This window comes from Tamandua tetradactyla, chromosome 7, assembly GCF_023851605.1.
Source record: "Tamandua tetradactyla isolate mTamTet1 chromosome 7, mTamTet1.pri, whole genome shotgun sequence".
In the NCBI taxonomy this organism is placed as follows: domain Eukaryota; kingdom Metazoa; phylum Chordata; class Mammalia; order Pilosa; family Myrmecophagidae; genus Tamandua; species Tamandua tetradactyla.
In genome coordinates this window covers 47754593-47775182 of record NC_135333.1, presented here as the reverse complement: position 1 = coordinate 47775182, position 20590 = coordinate 47754593, and the positions used below count along the sequence as shown (strand labels likewise).

The window sequence follows — 20590 nt, the reverse complement described above, 5'->3', positions numbered from 1 at the left end:
CCTACGGTCACGTGAGACACTTTCATAAATTTTATATTTGCAAGTGTTCCCTGTTGATTCTGTTTCTCTAGAGAACCCTAACTAATACACAAGGGTAATAAAAAAATGCTTAGAAACAAATAAAAATAAAGACACAACACACCAAAACTTACAGAATGCAGTGAAGGCTGTTGTATTAGGGTTTTCTAGAGGAACAGAACCAACAGGAGATAACTGTACATATGAGATTTATAAAGGTGTCTCTCACAACCATGGGGATTCAAGAGCCCAAAATCCACAGGGCAGGCTGTGAAGCTGGCAACTCTGATAAAGGCCCTTGATGATCTCCCCAGGAGAAGCTTGCTGACTGAAGAAGCAGTGAAAATTTTCTCTTAAGTCTTCAACTGACTGGATCAAACCCAAATGATTGGAGTATCTCATTTGTGAGAAACACACCCTGAGTTGTAATCAGACACAGCTGCAATCAACTGACTGATGATTTAATAAACCAGCCTTCTGGTTTATCAACCAGCCACAAAATATCCTTGCAGCAAAGGTTAGGCCAGTGCTTGCCTGGCCAGAAAACTGGGCATCATCACCTAACCAAGGTGACACCAGAACCTAACCGTCACAGCTGTGGTCAAAGAGAAATTTATTGCTATGAAGGCCTATATTTAAAATGAAGAAAAATCTCAAAAAAACTAACATTACCTCTTGAGGTACAAGAAAAACAAGAGTAAAGTAAAGCCAAAATTGGCAGAACAAAGGAAATACTCAAGATTAGAGACATAGGAAAACAACTGAGAAAATAAAAACAAAAGCTGATTTGAAAATACCAATAAAATTGAATTTTAACTAGACTGCCAAAAGAAGAAAGTAACTAAAATCAGAAAAATAAATAGTAATGTCACTACCAACCTTACAGAAATAAAAAGGATTATAAAAGAATATTATGCACAATTGAATGCCAACTAGATAATCTAGAAGGATTGAAAAAGTTCCTAGTAATACATCAATTGCCCAAATTGACTCATAAGGACATAGAAAACCTCAACAAACCTATAACAAATACAGAGATTGAATCAGTAATCTAAAAACCTTCCACCAAGGAGAAGTCCATGACCACATGGCTTCACTGGTGCATTCTACAAAATATTTAGAATATTTCTCAACCTCTTCCACATAATTTAAGAATTCTTCCTAATTCATACTACCAGGCCAACATTGCTCTGATACAAAAGTCTGGTAAAGATAACACAAGAAAAGAATGTTACAGACAAATTTCCCTTCATGAATATTAATGTGAAAATCCTTCACAAAATACTAGTAAAACAAATACAACAGCATATTTAAAGGAGTATACACCATGATCAAGTGGAAATCAACCCAGGAATGGACTCAATTAGAATATATGAAAATCAAAGTAATATGCTACATAAATAGAATAATAGGAAAAAACATATAATTATTTCAATAAATGCTAAAAAGGCCGTTGGTAAAACCCAACACCCTTTCTTGATAAAATACATTCAGAAAAGTGGAGAAGGGAGCATTCTCAGCACAAAGGCCATTTAAGAATACCCCACAGCCAAAATACTCAATGGTGAAAGACTTAAAGCTTTCCCCATAAGATCAGTAATAATGCAAGCATGCCTACTTTCACCACTGCTATTTAATATTGTACTAGAACTTCTTGCCAGAGCAATTAGCTAAGAAAAAAAAAGGTATCTAAATTGGAAAGAAGTAAAACTATCTCTATTTGCAGGTGACATGATCTAGAAAACACAAAGGAACTCACAACAAAACTATTACGAGCTAATAAGCGAATCCAGCAAAGTGCAGAGAACAAGATTAAAGCACGCAAAACAAACCAAAAAACCCCAACACACTGTATTCCTATATACCTGGCAATGCAAATGAATTTTAGAATTCAGAGCTAATATACATTGAGCAAGTCCTGGGCCTTTCATATGTTCTCCTGTACTTTTCGTTATTCTGTGAAGGTGGTGCTGTCTTCCCTAAATAACTCCTAAGGAAATAGGCTTACACTGGTTAAGTAACGGTAACATCCTCAAGATCACCCAGCTAGTAGGCAGTGAATTATAATAAGCTGACTAATTTTAAAACAATCTTCAACTTCAGCTAAACTTTAAAAAAATCAGTCTAGTATTCCTAAGGCAAATGTGGCTAGCCACTAGGTTTCTTCTGCAATACATCTTGGTATTTTTAAACAGCCTTTTCACTTTTCCTTTTATACTTTGAAGTTCTTGAAGTAAAAATCAAGTAGCCGCTACAATGAATCCAGACCACTTTCAGGCTCTTAGTGGTTAAGAGCATGGACTCAGCCAAACTGCCTGTTGGAGTCAACTTTGCCTCTTACTCCCTTACCAGGTACTCTGTGCATTCATCTCAGCTGTAAATGGGGATGTCACATTTTCTACCTAAAAAGGTGGTTCTGAGCTACATAAAATACTTAGAAATTATCATAGAGTAAGTACCAAAGTTGTAGCTATAACCCTGTACTATGAACCTGTGCTTTAAAACCTGCAGGTCAGTTGCAACACATTTAGCCCTTAATTCATTCAGCCAGCATTTATTATATGCCTTTTATATCTCAGACTTGCACATAAAGCAATGAAAGTCACAGTATGTACAATTAAATCAATGGTGTGATTATAAAGTGCTGAGTGCTAACACCAAAATAAAAAAAACACTTTGGAATGAATCATACTATTAAGACTACATCTTAAGTATCAGTGGATATATATAAATGTATATGGTTACATCTGATTACATGATTTATGATAATGAAGCATAACTACTTTATAGAGCTCTAAGAAAAAAAAGGAAAAGACTGGGATTCTATAATGGGTGTATTATAGTTATGGCTAGAAACTAAACACCAAATATTTCCAACCCCTACTGGTTATCTCCAGTGATTTATTCTCTTTGAATTTATAGTATTCTTAGAGGAGATAGATAGATAAAATGTAGTATGTATAATCCTACCCCAATCATTTTGAGTTTGTATCATTACCTACTGAAAATTGAAGCATGTATTTCATCATACATTCAACTCATAGCTGCAGCTGGAGTAGAAAAGAGTGGTCAGCATTCACTTACGATGGAGTTAGAGGGATCAGCTAAGAAGTTTGATGCCTAGGTCGTATCCTCCCATGTAAATGGACAAGCCTAATTTGTCCTGCTTCAACATTTGGGAATGGAACATTCCCTTCTGAAGGAACAAAAAGCTGGCTTCCTGCATCCTCTGCATTGGTTCTGAGCACCCAGTTTAAATTGTCCTCCCTCACCAAATTTTTTTTTTACACGGGCAGGCACCGGGAATCGAACCCGGGTCCTCGGGCATGGCAGGCAAGCACTCTTACCTGCTGAGCCACCGTGGCCCCCTCACCAAATTTTAAGTCTTTGTTATCCTAATTAGTCTTGTGGGTCCAATACTTAATTTTAGTCAAATTACCATGAGGCGTGATGATGCACGTCATTGTTGGTTTAACTGATCTAATTGTGTTTTAGAGATTTCACTTAAACATGAAAATGAAATCTTTGTTTTTGCTTCCTTAATCTATGAAACATCAGTGTTTGTGAATTTGTTAACAAAACTTTATTAAATTATCTTATGAAACAATGCAAAAGCATAACCCTACTTAAATAAGTTAATGACTCAAACATACACATAATTTAGCCATTTTCATTTAGCCATCTCATTTAGGTCCTAATTTTTCTAGCTATAATTTTAACACTGAATTTATATCAAGTTTCTTATGTGATATATTTTTAAATTTAAGGTGCTGACTTCCCCCATACCTATCAGTTTATTTTAATAGATCCAAGTTTATTCTTTCAATTTATTCAAAAGTGCTACTGTGACTCAGGTTATTGTCTTATCTTGATGAATGTTCTATGTGCCCTTGAAAGTATCCTGCTCTTACTGAGTGGAGTATTCTATACATGTCATTTTCATTCCATTGGTTGATGGAGTTTTGCTGTTCTTTTATATCCTTGGCGATTACTTGTCCTCTAGTTCTGTTACTGAGAAAGGAATGTTAGTCTCCAACTATAACTGCATATTTGTCTTTCTCCTTTCAGCTGTCAGTTGTTATTTCATGTATTTTGAAGGTGGTGTTAAATGTGTACACATTTAGGGCTGTTATTTCTTTTTTGGTGAAGTGACCCTTTTTTACTATGAAACTTGTCTGATACTAATATAGCCCTCATAGCTCCTTTTAATTATTGTTTGCAGAGTATATCTTTTTCCATTCTTTTACCTTTAACTTAGCTGTGTCATATTTGATGTGAGTTTCCTGTAAACAGTATATAGTTGGGTTATGTTTCTTGGTTTTTATTCTCACAGTCTGTCTTTGCATTGGTGTATTTAGACCATTGTATTTAGTGTAAGTATTGATGTTTGAATTTAGGTCTACCATTTTATTATCTGTTTTCTATTTGTTCCTTCTGGTTTTTGCTCTTGTTTTTCCTTTTCTGCCTTTTAGGTTATTTGAACATTTTAAGTATTCCACTTTAATTTATCTATTGTAATTTCAACCATTACTTATTTGAATAGGTTTTTTAGTGGCTGTTCTACAATGAGGAGGTTTTAATTCTTAAATATCTAAGAGTGAGCTTTTTTTTTTATCAACTATTATACTTTCACCTGTTGCCAGCTTCTCATATAAATACTGTAAATGTTCTCTTTTAGGTCGCTCAGCCTCTGGAGTTAAGGGAATTTCAAAGTCAGAGGAGCTCTGTGAATCTGCATTTGTGCTAAGATTTAGCAGCCTTTTCTCCTCAGGTGTGTGGTTCCCACTTACAGTAGCTGTCTCTCCAACATTAGGTACTGTATTTATATGTTGATTTCTGCTTTTCAAATTAGGATAAGCATCTGTTGGACAAAGTATATTTTGTTCCTTCTGGGAGGCTGAAATATTTTCTTTGATTCTGTAGCCACCTTTGTTTAAGGAAGTTGTATCACCACAGTTTCTTTCTTGGGAAGATAACAAAACAGTGTCAGATTGGCTGTCCCAGCCTTGACTTCCCTGTTCTGATATGTGTGTTGACTGAGAAGAATTCTGGGAAGAGATGTGGGTCGATTCCCCATCAGAGTCACTAAAAAGCTTTGGTGACTGAGATCCCCCTGCCTCTGTGGATGAAGGGACGTTTTCCAAATCGCCATCTGTGATTTCATCATTTTTTCTAAAGAACACTTCCCATTGTGGCACATCAACATCAGACTTCTGCTGAAGTGTTGCAGGATCCAGATCACCTTTAAATGAAGCTGCAATTTCTAACTCTTCTTCACTTTCACTGTTGGATTCTTCACAATCTACAAAGTTTGCCAAAGAAGAGGTTTTGATGCAACCTGTACTTTGTCTTGGTTTTCCAGGCTGGTTTTGTGATATAGTAGTCACAAAGGATGACTCAGAGTGAAGAGTTTGCTGGTTTGGAACCTTGGACCTTAAAGGCAGTGGTAAAGGATCATCAAAGAGATCATCATCTTCCTCCTCTGTGAGCAAAACAAGGAAAACAAGTAATTATAGGAAGCAAATGGAATCAGCGGTGCTTTTAATGAAAACCCAATTTGTAGCATTTAGCTATACTATTAATTCTTAAAAGGAATAGTTTCCTTTTCTTCAAAAAGAAATTAAGGCCCCTTATGCCTGACATATTCTTAACAATTTAACTACCATTCCTTAACTTTTTATAATGCCAGATTATAAAATATATAATACCTTATTCTCCAAATAAGGCCACATTGCCATATATCAGTTCCCAAACATGGCTGATCACTAGAATCATCTGGAAAGCTTTTTAAAAAATATAGCTTTCTATCTCATTCCAGACCAAATGAATCAGTCCCTGAAGGTAGAAGCCAATAATTTGATTTTTATTTTTGAAATTCTGCTACTGATTATATTCATCCACCAGATTTGCAAATCACCCATGAGAGAGGTTTGTAAACTGTGCTCTTGCAAATAGCAGATGCTCAACTGTGCTGACAGATTTAATGAAAAGACAATAGTTATTTGTTTCCATAAGTTTTCCTTTTATGGACATTTTACTGTTTCCTACTTTGTACACAAGCCTGTGGTAGATGCTAGAAGAACTCACAGGAGTTAGATCAACTTTAATTAAATATTAAATAAGCAATATTAGGTGTCAAGGCTAAAATTCAACAAAATTCACTTTATTGATATTTAAGCATGTTGCATTAGCATATTATTAAGCCCAGTTTGCTTAAATTCTTAAAATGAGAAAACCTTACTTGGAGAATGAACATGTTCTAGTTTGCCTAATTTTAAGATATGAAATTTCCTTAAGTTAAATGAGAAGATATGGAATGGGGGGGGACACACAACAATTATTTTCCTGTCATTTAATGTCACCTAACCTAAGAACAATGGAAATTAAATGCTTATGAGACTGGTATATATGGCAACTTACTGTTCTACTGATGAATCTGCTGTTAGCACCAGGGAGCCTCTTTACGTTCATTCTTGTCATTGCCCAATAGGCTCATGAATGAAGTGGGCATGGTAGTAGGGAGAGAGGTTATGCATGGGCTCAGCTACATGGACTTACACTCAACAAGGCCAATTTGGCCACTGCTGAGTGCCCAGTCTGCCAGCAGCAGAGACCAATACTGAGTTCCTGGTGTGGCATTATTCTCCTGGGGTGTCCCAGTTTGAAAGAATTTATGTACCCTAGAAAAGCCATGTTTTAATCCTGATCCAATCTTGTGGGAGCAACCATTTCTTTTAATCCCTAGTCAATAATGTATGTTGGAATCATTTGATTAAGATTATCTCCATGGAGATGTGACACACTCAATTGTGGGTATTAACTTGATTAGATACAGATGTGACTCTACTCAGTCCAGAGGGGTCTTGATTAGCTTACTGGAATCCTTTAAAAGAGGAAGCATTTTGGAGAAAGCTTCAGAACCAAAAGAGAGCCAGAGCCAAAGAGCCCACACAATCAGAGACCTCTGGAGATGAAGAAGGAATACGCCCCTGAGGGAGCTTCATGAAGCAAGAAGCATGGAGAGAAAGCGAGCAGACATTGCCATGTTCACCACATGTTTTTACAGTTGAGAAAGAAACCCTGAACTTCACTGGCCTTTCTTGAGTGAAGGTGACCCTCTTGTTGGTGCCTTAATTTGGACATTTTTATAGACTTGCTTTAATTGGGACATTTTCTCAGCCTTAGAACTGTAAACTAGCAAGTTATTAAATTCCTTTTTAAAATTTGATATATTTATTAACAAATCTTTATACACATATAGTCCATACATGGTGTGCAATCAGTGGCTCACAGTATCGTCACATAGTTGTGTATTCATCACCATGATCATTTTTATAGAACATATGTATTACACTCCAGAAGAAATAAAAAGAAAAACTCTATATCCATACCCCTTACTTCTCCCTCTCTTGAACCACTAGTATTTCAATCTACCCAATTTATTTTACCTCTTATCCCCTCTATTATTTATTTTTTATCCATATTTTTTTACTCATCTATCCATACCCTGGATAAAAGGAGCATCAGACACAAGATTTTCACAATCACACAGTCACACTGTAAAAGTCTTCAAGAGTCAGGGCTAGTGGAACATAGCTGAGCAGTTTCAGGTACTTCCCTCCAGCCACTCCAATACACCATAAGCTAAAAAGGGATATCTATATAATGCATAAAAGAATAACCTCCAGGATAACCTCTTGATTCTGTTCGAAGTCTCTCACCACTAAAACTCTATTTTGTCTCATTTCTCTCTTCCTCTTTTTGGTCAAGAAGGCTTTCTCAATCCCTTGATGCCGGATCCTGGCTCATCCCAGGAGTTATGTCTCATGTTGTCAGGGAGATTTACACACCTGCGTAAATTCCCCTTTTAAAAAAGCCATTCTGTTTCTGGTATATTGCATTCCAGCAGCTAGCAAACTAGAACATGGGTATTTAGCCACTACCAGGATTATAACACTGGACCACTTCCATCATGAACAGTATTTTGTTCTTACTGGAATAGATACTTACTCTGGATGTGGATTTGCCTTCCCTACACACATTTCTAACAAAAAATACCATCCTTGGACTTACAGAATGCTTTATATCCACCATCATGGTATTCCACAGAGCCTTGCTTCTGACCAAGAAAATCACTTCACAGCAAATGAAGTGCAACAATGGGCCCATGCTCATGGAATTTACAGGTAGTACAATGTTCCCCATCACTCTGAAAGAGCTGGTTTGACAGAATGGTGCAATAGTCTTTTGAAGACCATTATGGTACCAAATGGGTGGCAAAACTTTGCAGGGCTGGGACAATGTGTTCTCAGGGAGGTTTACATGCTCTAACTCATCTTCCAATATATGGTGCTGTTTTTCCTATAGCCATTATTCTCAGAAGTTGAAACAGGAATGGTACCATTCACTATTACTCCAAGTGATCCACTAGCCAGATTTTTGCTTCCTTTTCCCATGGCCTTATGCTCTGCTATTCCACAGGGAGGAGAGCTTCTACCAGGAGACACAATAATTTTATTGAACTGGAAGTTAAGACTACCACCTGGCCACTTTGTGCTCCTCATATGTCTGAATCAGCGGACAAAGAAGGGGACTGCTGTACTGGTAGGGTGTTTGATTCTGATTACTAAGGGAAAACTGGACTGCTTCTACAAATGGAGGTAAGAAAGAGTATGTCTGGAATATAAGAGATCTCTTAGGGCATTTCTTAGTACTACCGTGCCATGTGATTAAAGTCAATGGAAAACTGTAACAACCCAAACCAGGCAGGACTACCAATGGCCCAGACCCTCAGGAAAGAAGGTCTGGATCACCCCACCAGGCAAAGAACCATGAACAGCTGAGGTGCTTGCTGAGGGTAAAGGGAACACAGAAAAAGTAGCTGAAGAAGGCAGTTATAAATATCAGCTATGACCACATGACTAGTCGCAGAAATAAGGACTTTAAAGAGTATTTCTTCCTTTAATGAGTATGTTCATGTATGTATGTATAGATACATGATATAGAAAATATCTTTGTTTTCTTCCCTTCCTTCTCTCCTTATCAATAACATAAAATGTATTAATAGTAGCTTACTTTATATCACTGTATTTAGGTTACAAGACATAAGAAGGGCAAACGTCCTCCAAGGACTTTGCATCCTCTTGTGGGGAAAGGATTACCCTTTCCTTTGGTTGCACAAGCTAATATTGTCTTCACTGGGAGATTAAGTATGATTTAAGATTTATATGGGTGCCAAATGGACTGTGATTGATGGCTAGGCTATAGTACCAGTTATTTAAAAAAAACACTAATAGGTATTGCTGTGAAGGTATTTTGTAGATGTGGTTAACATCTACAGTGGGTTGACTTTAAGTAAAGGACATTTACCCTTGATAATGTATGTGGTCCTCATGTAATCATGTGATGACCCTGAGAGTGAATCAAGTACCCCACCAAAGGAATGTTCTTAATCTTACTCTGCATTTCTGTGGGTGTGAATCATTTGTAACTCTTAGAAGATGTTTTATCAGTTAAGGTGTGGACTCATTTGTAAATAGGATCTTCTAAGATCCTATTTAGGTTGGCCAAGCTGAATGAGGGCGGGCCTTAGGCCCTATGACTAGATGAAACCTTGTTAAGAGAAGAAATTCTGACACTAGGAGTAAGAAGCTGGGTGTGGTAGTTAGGTTCACATGTCAACTTGACCAGGTGATGGTGCCTAGTTCTGTTGCTGTGGATGTGAATCATTAGCATGTGAAATTAATCTACGGCTGATTACATTTGCAGTCAGCTACGGGGAGTGACATTTAACTTAATTAGCTGAAGGCTTAAAAGAGAGAGCTCAGTGTAGCACAGCCCAAGCAGCTCAGCATACCTAATCTCAGCACTTGCAGCTCAGCCCAGACGTTTGAAGATGCAGAAAGGAATCACTCTGGGGAAAGCTGCTAGAAACCACGAGCAAGGAGAGGCGGCCAGCAGACATCGCCCTGTGCTTCCCGTGAAAAACAGAACCTCAGATGAAAGTTAGCTGCCTTTGCTCTGAAGGACTATAAGTTTTTAACTAAATAAATCCCCTTTTATTAAAAGTCAATTCATCTCTGGTGTGTTGCATTCTGGCAGCTTTGGAAGACTAAAACACCAGGTGTCAATGGATGTAATATGATCCCAATAAAAACCCTAAGAATAAGCATAAGGATTTCTGTAGAAAGTGGCAAGCTTGATTCTAAAATTCATATGGAAATGCAAAAGACCTAGAATAGCCAAAAGAGCTTTGAAAAAGAAGAACAAAGTTGGAGGAGTTAATTACCTGACTTCAAGACTTATCATAAAACTACAATAACAAGACTTCCTGGAAGATGGCGGCTTAGTAAGACGCGCGGATCTTAGTTTCTTCTCCAGGACACCTACTAGGGGAGTAGAAACGATACAGAAAGCGCCCAAAGCCACAACAGAGATAAAAAAGACAGCGTACCCCATCCTGGAACGGCTGGCTGGCTGAGAGAAGCAGCTCGGGTGAGATCGCCGAGGCGCGCGGGCCTTACCGGGCGGGGTGGCAAGCGGCCGGAGTTACTCCCTTCCCCCTTCCCGGGCCGGCTGGGAGAATTGGAGAGGTGGTCCCCTGAAACCAAGGCGACTGGCGCCCACACCACGCGCAGCCCCCGGACCAACTGAGAGAATTGGATCGGAAACCCCCAGGCCGCGGAGAACGGTGACCCCGTGACTCCCGGGGAACGTGCACTCTCTCGGGCGGGCCGCTGCCGCTGGCGCCCTCCCGCCACGCTTGTTGCCCAGGGCCGACTAGGAAATTCGGACGGGCTCTTTCCCTGGCTGCGGCGACCAGCAACCCTCCCTGCGTTCGGACACCCTCCCTGCGTTCGGACCCCGGGCCGGATCAAGCCGCTTCGGCTAGCGAACCCCCAGGACGGCGAGAGTTTTCCAAAGTTTAAGGTCCCACAGCACCTTTTACTGGTGGGACCCGCAGACAAACGTGTGCCACGAGCACCACCTACTGGGCAGGATAAGAAAAACAGAACCCAGAGATTTCACAGAAAAATACTACAACCTTGCTGGGTCCAACACCAAGAGAAATCTGAATAAATGCCCAGACGCCAGCAGCAGAAGATAACTGTCCACGCTCAAAAGATTGAGAATATGGCTCAGTCAAAGGAACAAACCAATAGCTCAAATGAGACACAAGAGCTGAGACAACTAATGCTGAATATACGAACAGAAATGGAAAACCTCTTCAAAAATGAAATCGATAAATTGAGGGAGGACATGAAGAGGACATGGGCTGAACATAAAGAAGAAATAGAAAAACTGAAAAAACAAATCGCAGAACTTATGGAAGTGAAGGATAAAGTAGCAAACATAGAAAAAATAATGGATAGCTACAATGATAGATTTAAAGAGACAGAAGATAGAATTAGTGATTTGGAGGATGGAACATCTGAATTCCAAAAAGAAACAGAAACTATAGGGAAAAGAATGGAAAAATTTGAACAGGGTATCAGGGAACTCAAGGACAATATGAACCGCACAAATATACGTGTTGTGGGTGTCCCAGAAGGAGAAGAGAAGGGAAAAGGAGGAGAAAAACTAATGGAAGAAATTATCACTGAAAATTTCCCAACTCTTATGAAAGACCTAAAATTACAGATCCAAGAAGTGCAGCGCACCCCAAAGAGATTAGACCCAAATAGGCGTTCTCCAAGACACTTACTAGTTAGAATGTCAGAGGTCAAAGAGAAAGAGAAGATCTTGAAAGCAGCAAGAGAAAAACAATCCATTACATACAAGGGAAACCCAATAAGACTTTGTGTAGATTTCTCAGCAGAAACCATTGAAGCTAGAAGACAGTGGGATGATATATTTAAAATACTAAAAGAGAAAAACTGCCAACCAAGACTCCTATATCCAGCAAAATTATCCTTCAAAAATGAGGGAGAAATTAAAACATTCTCAGACAAAAAGTCACTGAAAGAATTTGTGACCAAGAGACCAGCTCTGCAAGAAATACTAAAGGGAGCACTAGAGTCAGATACAAAAAGACAGAAGAGAGAGATATGGAAAAGAGTGTAGAAAGAAGGAAAATCAGATATGATATATATATAATACAAAAGGCAAAATGTTAGAGGAAAATATTATCCAAACAGTAATAACACTAAATGTCAATGGACTGAATTCCCCAATCAAAAGACATAGATTGGCAGAATGGATTAAAAAACAGGATCCTTCGATATGCTGTCTACAGGAAACACATCTTAGACCCAAAGATAAACATAGGTTGAAAGTGAAAGGTTGGGAAAAGATATTTCATGCAAATAACAACCAGAAATAGCAGGAGTGGCTATACTAATATCCAACAAATTAGACTTCAAATGTAAAACAGTTAAAAGAGACAAAGAAGGACACTATATACTAATAAAAGGAACAATTAAACAAGAAGACATAACAATCATAAATATTTACGCACCGAATCAGAATGCCCCAAAATACGTGAGGAATATACTGCAAACACTGAAAAGGGAAATAGACTCATATACCATAATAGTTGGAGACTTCATCTCACCACTCTCATCAAGGGACAGAACATCTAGACAGAGGATCAACAAAGAAATAGAGAATCTGAATATTACTATAAATGAACTAGACTTAATAGACATTTATAGGACATTACATCCCACAACAGCAGGATACACCTTTTTCTCAAGTGCTCACGGATCATTCTCAAAGATAGACCATATGCTGGGTCACAAAGCAAGTCTCAACAAATTTAAAAAGATTGAAATCTTACACAACACTTTCTCGGACCATAAAGGAATGATGTTGGAAATCAATAATAGGCAGAGTGCCAGAAAATTCACAAATACATGGAGGCTCAACAACACACTCCTAAACAACGACTGGGTCAAAGAAGAAATTGCAAGAGAAATTAGCAAATACCTCGAGGCGAATGAAAATGAAAACACAACATATCAAAACTTATGGGACGCAGCAAAGGCAGTGCTAAGAGGGAAATTTATTGCTCTAAATGCCTATATCAGAAAAGAAGAACAGGCAAAAATTCAGGAATTAACTATCCATTTGGAAGAACTGGAGAAAGAACAGCAAGCTAACCCCAAAGCAAGCAAAAGGAAAGAAATAACAAAGATTAGAGCACAAATAAATGAAATTGAAAACATGAAAACAATAGAGAAAATCAATAAGGCCAGAAGTTGGTTCTATGAGAAAATCAATAAGATTGATGGGCCCTTAGCAAGATTGACAAAAAGAAGAAGAGAGAGGATGCAAATAAATAAGATCAGAAATGGAAGAGGAGACATAACTACTGACCTCACAGAAATAAAGGAGGTAATAACAGGATACTATGAACAACTTTACGCTAATAAATACAACAATTTAGAGGAAATGGACGGGTTCCTGGAAAGACATGAACAACCAACTTTGACTCAAGAAGACATAGATGACCTCAACAAACCAATCACAAGTAAAGAAATTGAATTAGTCATTCAAAAGCTTCCTAAAAAGAAAAGTCCAGGACCTGATGGCTTCACATGTGAATTCTACCAAACGTTCCAGAAAGAATTAGTACCAATTCTCTTCAAACTCTTCAAAAAAATCGAAGTGGAGGGAAAACTACCTAATTCATTCTATGAAGCCAACATCACCCTCATACCAAAACCAGGCAAAGATATTACAAAAAAAGAAAACTACAGACCAATCTCTCTAATGAATACAGATGCAAAAATCCTCAAAAAAATTCTAGCAAATCGTATCCAACAACACATTAAAAGAATTATACATCATGACCAAGTAGGATTCATCCCAGGTATGCAAGGATGGTTCAACATAAGAAAATCAATTAATGTAATACACCATATCAACAAATCAAAGCAGAAAAATCACATGATCATCTCAATTGATGCAGAGAAGGCATTCGACAAGATTCAACATCCTTTCCTGTTGAAAACACTTCAAAAGATAGGAATACAAGGGAACTTCCTTAAAATGATAGAGGGAATATATGAAAAACCCACAGCTAATATCATCCTCAATGGGGAAAAATTGAAAACTTTCCCCCTAAGATCAGGAACAAGACAAGGATGTCCACTATCACCACTATTATTCAACATTGTGTTGGAGGTTCTAGCCAGAGCAATTAGACAAGAAAAAGAAATACAAGGCATCAAAATTGGAAAGGAAGAAGTAAAACTATCACTGTTTGCAGACGATATGATACTATACGTCGAAAACCCGGAAAAATCCACAACAAAACTACTAGAGCTAATAAATGAGTACAGCAAAGTAGCAGGTTACAAGATCAACATTCAAAAATCTGTAGCATTTCTATACACTAGTAATGAACAAGCTGAGGGGGAAATCAAGAAACGAATCCCATTTACAATTGCAACTAAAAGAATAAAATACCTAGGAATAAATTTAACTAAAGAGACAAAAAACCTATATAAAGAAAACTACAAAAAACTGCTAAAAGAAATCACAGAAGACCTAAATAGATGGAAGGGCATACCGTGTTCATGGATTGGAAGACTAAATATAGTTAAGATGTCAATCCTACCTAAATTGATTTACAGATTCAATGCAATACCAATCAAAATCCCAACAACTTATTTTTCAGAAATAGAAAAACCAATAAGCAAATTTATCTGGAAGGGCAGGGTGCCCCGAATTGCTAAAAACATCTTGAGGAAAAAAAACGAAGCTGGAGGTCTCGCGCTGCCTGACTTTAAGGCATATTATGAAGCCACAGTGGTCAAAACAGCATGGTATTGGCATAAAGATAGATATATCGACCAATGGAATTGAATAGAGTGCTCAGATATAGACCCTCTCATCTATGGACATTTGATCTTTGATAAGGCAGTCAAGCCAACTCACCTGGGACAGAGCAGTCTCTTCAATAAATGGTGCCTAGAGAACTGGATATCCATATGCAAAAGAATGAAAGAAGACCCATCTCTCACACCCTACACAAAAGTTAACTCAAAATGGATCAAAGATCTAAACATTAGGTCTAAGACCATAAAACAGTTAGAGGAAAATGTTGGGAGATATCTTATGGATCTTACAACTGGAGGCGGTTTTATGGACCTTAAACCTAAAGCAAGAGCACTGAAGAAGGAAATAAATAAATGGGAACTCCTCAAAATTAAACACTTTTGTGCATCAAAGAACTTCATCAAGAAAGTAGAAAGACAGCCTTCACAATGGGAGACAATATTTGGAAATGATATATCAGATAAAGGTCTAGTATCCAGAATTTATAAAGAGATTGTTCATCTCAACAACAAAAAGACAGCCAACCCAATTACAAAATGGGAAAAAGACTTGAACAGACACCTCTCAGAAGAGGAAATACGGATGGCCAAGAGGCACATGAAGAGATGCTCAATGTCCCTGGCCATTAGAGAAATGCAAATCAAAACCACAATGAGATATCATCTCACACCCACCAGAATGGCCATTATCAACAAAACAGAAAATGACAAGTGCTGGAGAGGATGCGGAGAAAGAGGCACACTTATCCACTGTTGGTGGGAATGTCAAAGGGTGCAACCACTGTGGAAGGCAGTTTGGCGGTTCCTCAAAAAGCTGAATATAGAATTGCCATACGACCCAGCAATACCATTGCTAGGTATCTACTCAAAGGACTTAAGGGCAAAGACACAAACGGACATTTGCACACCAATGTTTATAGCAGCATTATTTACAATTGCAAAGAGATGGAAACAGCCAAAATCTCCATCAACAGAAGAGTGGCTAAACAAACTGTGGTATATACATACGATGGAATATTATGCAGCTTTAAGACAAGATAAACTTATGAACCATGTAATAACATGGATGGACCTAGAGAATATTATGCTGAGTGAGTCTAGCCAAAAACTAAAGGACAAATACTGTATGGTCCCACTGATGTGAACGGACATTCGAGAATAAACTTGAAATATGTCATTGGTAACAGAGTTCAGCAGGAGTTAGAAACAGGGTAAGACAATGGGTAATTGAAGCTGAAGGGATACAGACTATGCAACAGGACTAGATACAAAAACTCAAAAATGGACAGCACAATAATACCTAATTGTAAAGTAATCATGTTAAAACACTGAATGAAGCTGCATCTGAGCTATAGGTTTTTGTTTTGTTTTGTTTTGTTTTGTTTTGATTTTACTATTATTACTTTTATTTTTTTCTCTATATTAACATTCTATATCTTTTTCGGTTATGTTGCTAGTTCTTCTAAACCAATGCAAATGTACTAAGAAATGATGATCATGCATCTATGTGATGATGTTAAGAATTAATGATTGCATGTGTAGAATGGTATGATCTCTAAATGTTGGGTTAATTTCTTTTTTTCCGTTAATTAAAAAAAAAAAAAAAAGAGAAGGGATAATTGGAGATGAAGGGATACAGACTGTACAACGGGACTGGATATAAAAACTCAGAAATGGACAGCACAATACTACCCAATTGTAATGCAATTATGTTAAAACACTGAATGAAGCTGCATGTGAGGTATAGGTTTTTTGTTTTTGTTTTTTTTGTTTTTTTTTCTTTCTATTATTGTTTTAATTCTTATTCTGTTGTCTTTTTATTTCTTTTTCTAAATCGATGTAAATGTACTAAGAAATGATGAATATGCAACTATGTGATGTTATTAAGAATTACTGATTGTACATGTAGATTGGAATGATTTCTAATTGTTTTGTTAATTCTTTTTTTAATTAATAAAAAAAAAAAACAAAAAAAAAACTACAATAACAAGAAAGTGTGCTATGGGTGTCATAGACAAAGAAATCATGGAACATAACATAAGGTCCACAAATAGAACCACTTATATAAGGTCCACTGATTTTTAACAAAAGTGCAAAATCAACCCACTGGAGAAAAGATAATCTCTTCAACTAATGGCACTAAACCATTTATGTCCATGTGCAAAAAATTAGATCTATATCCACAATGAATCAAAGACTTCAACGTAAAACTAAAAAACTTCTACCAGAAAACATGGGAGGAAATTTTTGCAACTTTAAGAGGTCAGGCAATGACTTCTTAGCTATAACACCAAAAAAAAAAAAAATCCATAAAAGTTAAAATCAATAAATTGGACTTGACCAAAACAGAAAATTTCTGCCCTTCAAAAGACTTTAAGAGACTGAAAACAAATAAGCCACACAATGGGAAATGACCTTTGTAAAGCACAAAACTCAATAACAACAAAGCACAAATAAAACTCAACAATTTAAAAAAATGATATGAAAGCATATTTCCATATAAAGATTTATACATGAATTTTCATAGCAGCTCTATCTGTATTGACAAAGAACTAGAAAGAACCCAAACATACAACAGTGAATGGATCAGCAAATGATGGCAGTCCATACAATGGCATACTGTTCATCAGTAAAAAAATGAACTGAGGGTGCACAGGTGGTTCAGTCGTAGAATGCCTGCCTTCCATGCAGGAGACCCGGGTTCGATTCCCAGACCATGCACCTCCACCCTACCAAAAAAAAAGAGGATTCACGCAGCATGAATGAATCTCAAAAATGCCGAGTAAAAGATGCTGGAAAGACTACTTGATTCCATTTACCTAAAGGTCTAGATATGAAAGCTAATCTATAGTGATGGAAAGCAGATTTGTGGTTGCCTTGTCATGGGGGAGGACAGGAAGGGGTGAGAGGGAGGGATTCTAAAATCGCACAGAGAAACATGGGGGATATTTCCATTCTCTTGATGGAGGTGATGGTTTCTCAAGTGTATGCATATGAGAAAATTTAACAAACTGGACACTTGAAACATGTGCAAGTTATAGTATATCAGTCATACCTCAGTAAAACTATTTTAAAAATAACCTAAAACTAGGTATGAAAATGATAAGGATTAGAAGAGGCATTTTGCATTAGCTAATATCTGAAATTCATGGAATTATTTTTCTAAAATCTTTTAATTATTGAAACAAAATGTGCTTTCCTTCAGACACCAGTAATAGGCTTACTGTATTGGTCCTTAATTGGCATAGATGTGTTTTTAAACTAGATTCTAAGTGATGGGAAATGTGGAAATGGAGATGGGAAAGAAAGATGTGGATGAGAACGCCAGCCTTTATCACCCACTTCCTGCTAGGCTTTGGGTGAGTGTCATAACCTTAGGCTTCCATTTCCTCATTGGTGAATGGGATTCAAGTTTGTTGAGAGGTTTAGCTGTAACATACATAATGCATGCCACACAACAGGTGTTCAATAACTAGCATCCTCATTATCTAGCATGTTCTGGTGACTATGTTTCACAGAAAGTGGCTCTCACTAAAGCAACAAAAGCCCAGAATCCTTCCTAACTACTAAAATCTGTCTGCTGTAATGCAACAGGGCTTTCCTCCAAATCTAAAGTTCTGTTTTCTACTTCAGAGCTGACCTCTCCCCTTCCCTGGACACTGAAAGTAACAATGAACAAAGGCCAGAAAGCAGCAATAAGCCACATGTAATAAGCACGGCTGAACAATCTGATGAGGAGACATAGGAAATCTTCCGTTATCCATATTTACTACCATGGTGGAGGAAACGGTAGAGGATAAGGTCTTAGTCTCTCCTTATGGGCAACACAAATCCGTGTTTACAAAAACCTCAGACCACTGTGTGACAGCACGGTTCCCTCCACCGCTTGCTTTGAACGAATTCGACTCCTGCCTAGATGGTTGGGGAAGGAGGGCAGAGCACTCTTAAGGCCAGATGGCCTGGGAGCAGGCTTCTCACCGGAGTCAGGGTGGCAGCTTCTGGTTCGTTTCAGTTTCCCGAGAGGTTTATACTTTGGCTCAACACCTTGAGAGGAGGACTGGCATAAAGACTTTAGGCTGCAAGGAATCAGAAAGATTTATTCTTCCTTTTGGGAAAGTAGCTGGAGTGTAAGCATCATTTTGGAGATTACGAAAACCCCACCTCAGGGAGAATCATACAACCACTTTCCAGAATGGAAAAGCAATGTTTAAAAATTAAAAATCACATCAAGGTAATAAAGCGATACATATACGCACCTGAATGACAGTGACACCTCCTGGCATTTAGAGACAACAGGAAGCTAGCTGCTCCCCTCTTGTTTAATGGGGTTTACATGTATCCTACAAGAATCTCACAAATTTGAACCTTTTTTTCCAAAGGCCCAAGGGCTGACAGCTGAGACCAGGGGAGAGAACGTAAAAAGCACCAGAAGGAGGTTTGAGGGTGCACTGCCACTTTTCAAGGGCCTCCCTATATCAGACTCCTAGGAACCTTTAAGATTACACTTCACGAGTCTACCTGGAGAAAGCCCTCTGGTTCCAACCTGACACTTTTATTTACAGTCATAGCCATTTTTCTTCTCTCCTCTGTGCTCAGGCCCCATTCCAAGACCCCTACACCCCTAGAGCCTGCTCCTCCCCTGGGTCATTTCAACTACCCTTCTTCCCTCTACAGCTTTTTCAAAGTGAAACCCCTCCCCAACCCACACAAAACAGCATAGCCTGATAAAAGCACAAGAGGGGAATCTGCATTTTAACCAACTCCCAGAGTGGATCTTCAGTGTAACCAAATTTATGTATGTTCGAGTTAGTTCCATAAGGCACATTTAGTTCACATCTCAGCTCTGTTAAGATCAAGCTTCTGGACTCTGGCCATTTATTATTATTATGTGTCTGTAACTTTCAAATAACTATCAAACAACATACTCAGTTTATCCTCCATTTCTTCCCTTTTTACTCCTTGCTCAACAACTGAAACCTGGCTTCCCACTCACCAGTACACTGAGAGCACACAAATGACCCTAATGACCAAGTTAAGGGGACACTTCATGGTCCCTGTATTGTTTGTGCATGACTGTGACCCTGGGGCCCTCTGCTTCCATCTCATGACTCTCCTCCCCAGGTTCTCCTCCTACAGGAGGGACAAGCCCCTGCAGAGGCCTCCCAGCAACTCCTTAAACTCACCACACAGAGGCCTGTGGTCCTTTTACTTGGCAGCTCTGGGTGATTTCCAACCCTCACTGTTCACCTTTACAAATCACTCTTTTTTAAAAAAATATTTTTACTAACAAATCTTTACACCGAGTCCATACTGTAACCCCCACTCTTGAATCAAGGTCTCCAACCCAGAAACCCAGGCCTCTCTCCAGAGCTCCTGACCTATTTCCACCAGCGTGTGGAAGCGTGGGCCTCTGTCCTTACCATCTCCAGATGAAGCCTGATTCCTGGGCCTCATGGCCTCTCCTTTCTCTAGCCCCAAGTGGCTCAGCCACAGTGTGCCTCAGTTTACTTGCTCCTTCCCACCAGGCTCTGAGCCCTGAAACAGGGTGCTCTCCATCGACCTGGGCCCCAAGCACAATGCCTAAAATGGCTGGACTAAGAAATACTAAATGAAGGGATAAATGAAACCAAACGAGAAGTGACAAACAGCAACCAGAACAGGTCTTTAGGATCACTATCACTCCTCTCCTTTCAATTTCCTTGTCCTTTAGACCCCTTTAACTAATCACTACCAGGCACTGTGCTGGCTGCTTTTCATACATCATCTCCAAATCTCTGAAAACCCCAGCC

General features: G+C 38.4%; 1 protein-coding gene across 5 annotated transcripts in view; it reads right to left on the bottom strand.

The window, feature by feature from the left end:
- Window positions 1–891: 891 nt before the first annotated feature.
- The window catches only part of DCLRE1C (DNA cross-link repair 1C), a 65653-nt gene continuing 45954 nt past the window's right edge, over window positions 892–20590 (bottom strand). For all 5 annotated transcript variants that reach the window (XM_077169342.1, XM_077169347.1, XM_077169344.1 and 2 more), the window contains 2 exons: window positions 18780–18877; window positions 892–5500 (listed from right to left, as the gene is read on the bottom strand). In XM_077169342.1, coding sequence (XP_077025457.1) covers window positions 4602–5500; window positions 18780–18877 — 997 coding nt within the window. In that variant the 3' untranslated portion in view covers window positions 892–4601. The remainder of the gene's footprint in view (window positions 5501–18779; window positions 18878–20590) is intronic.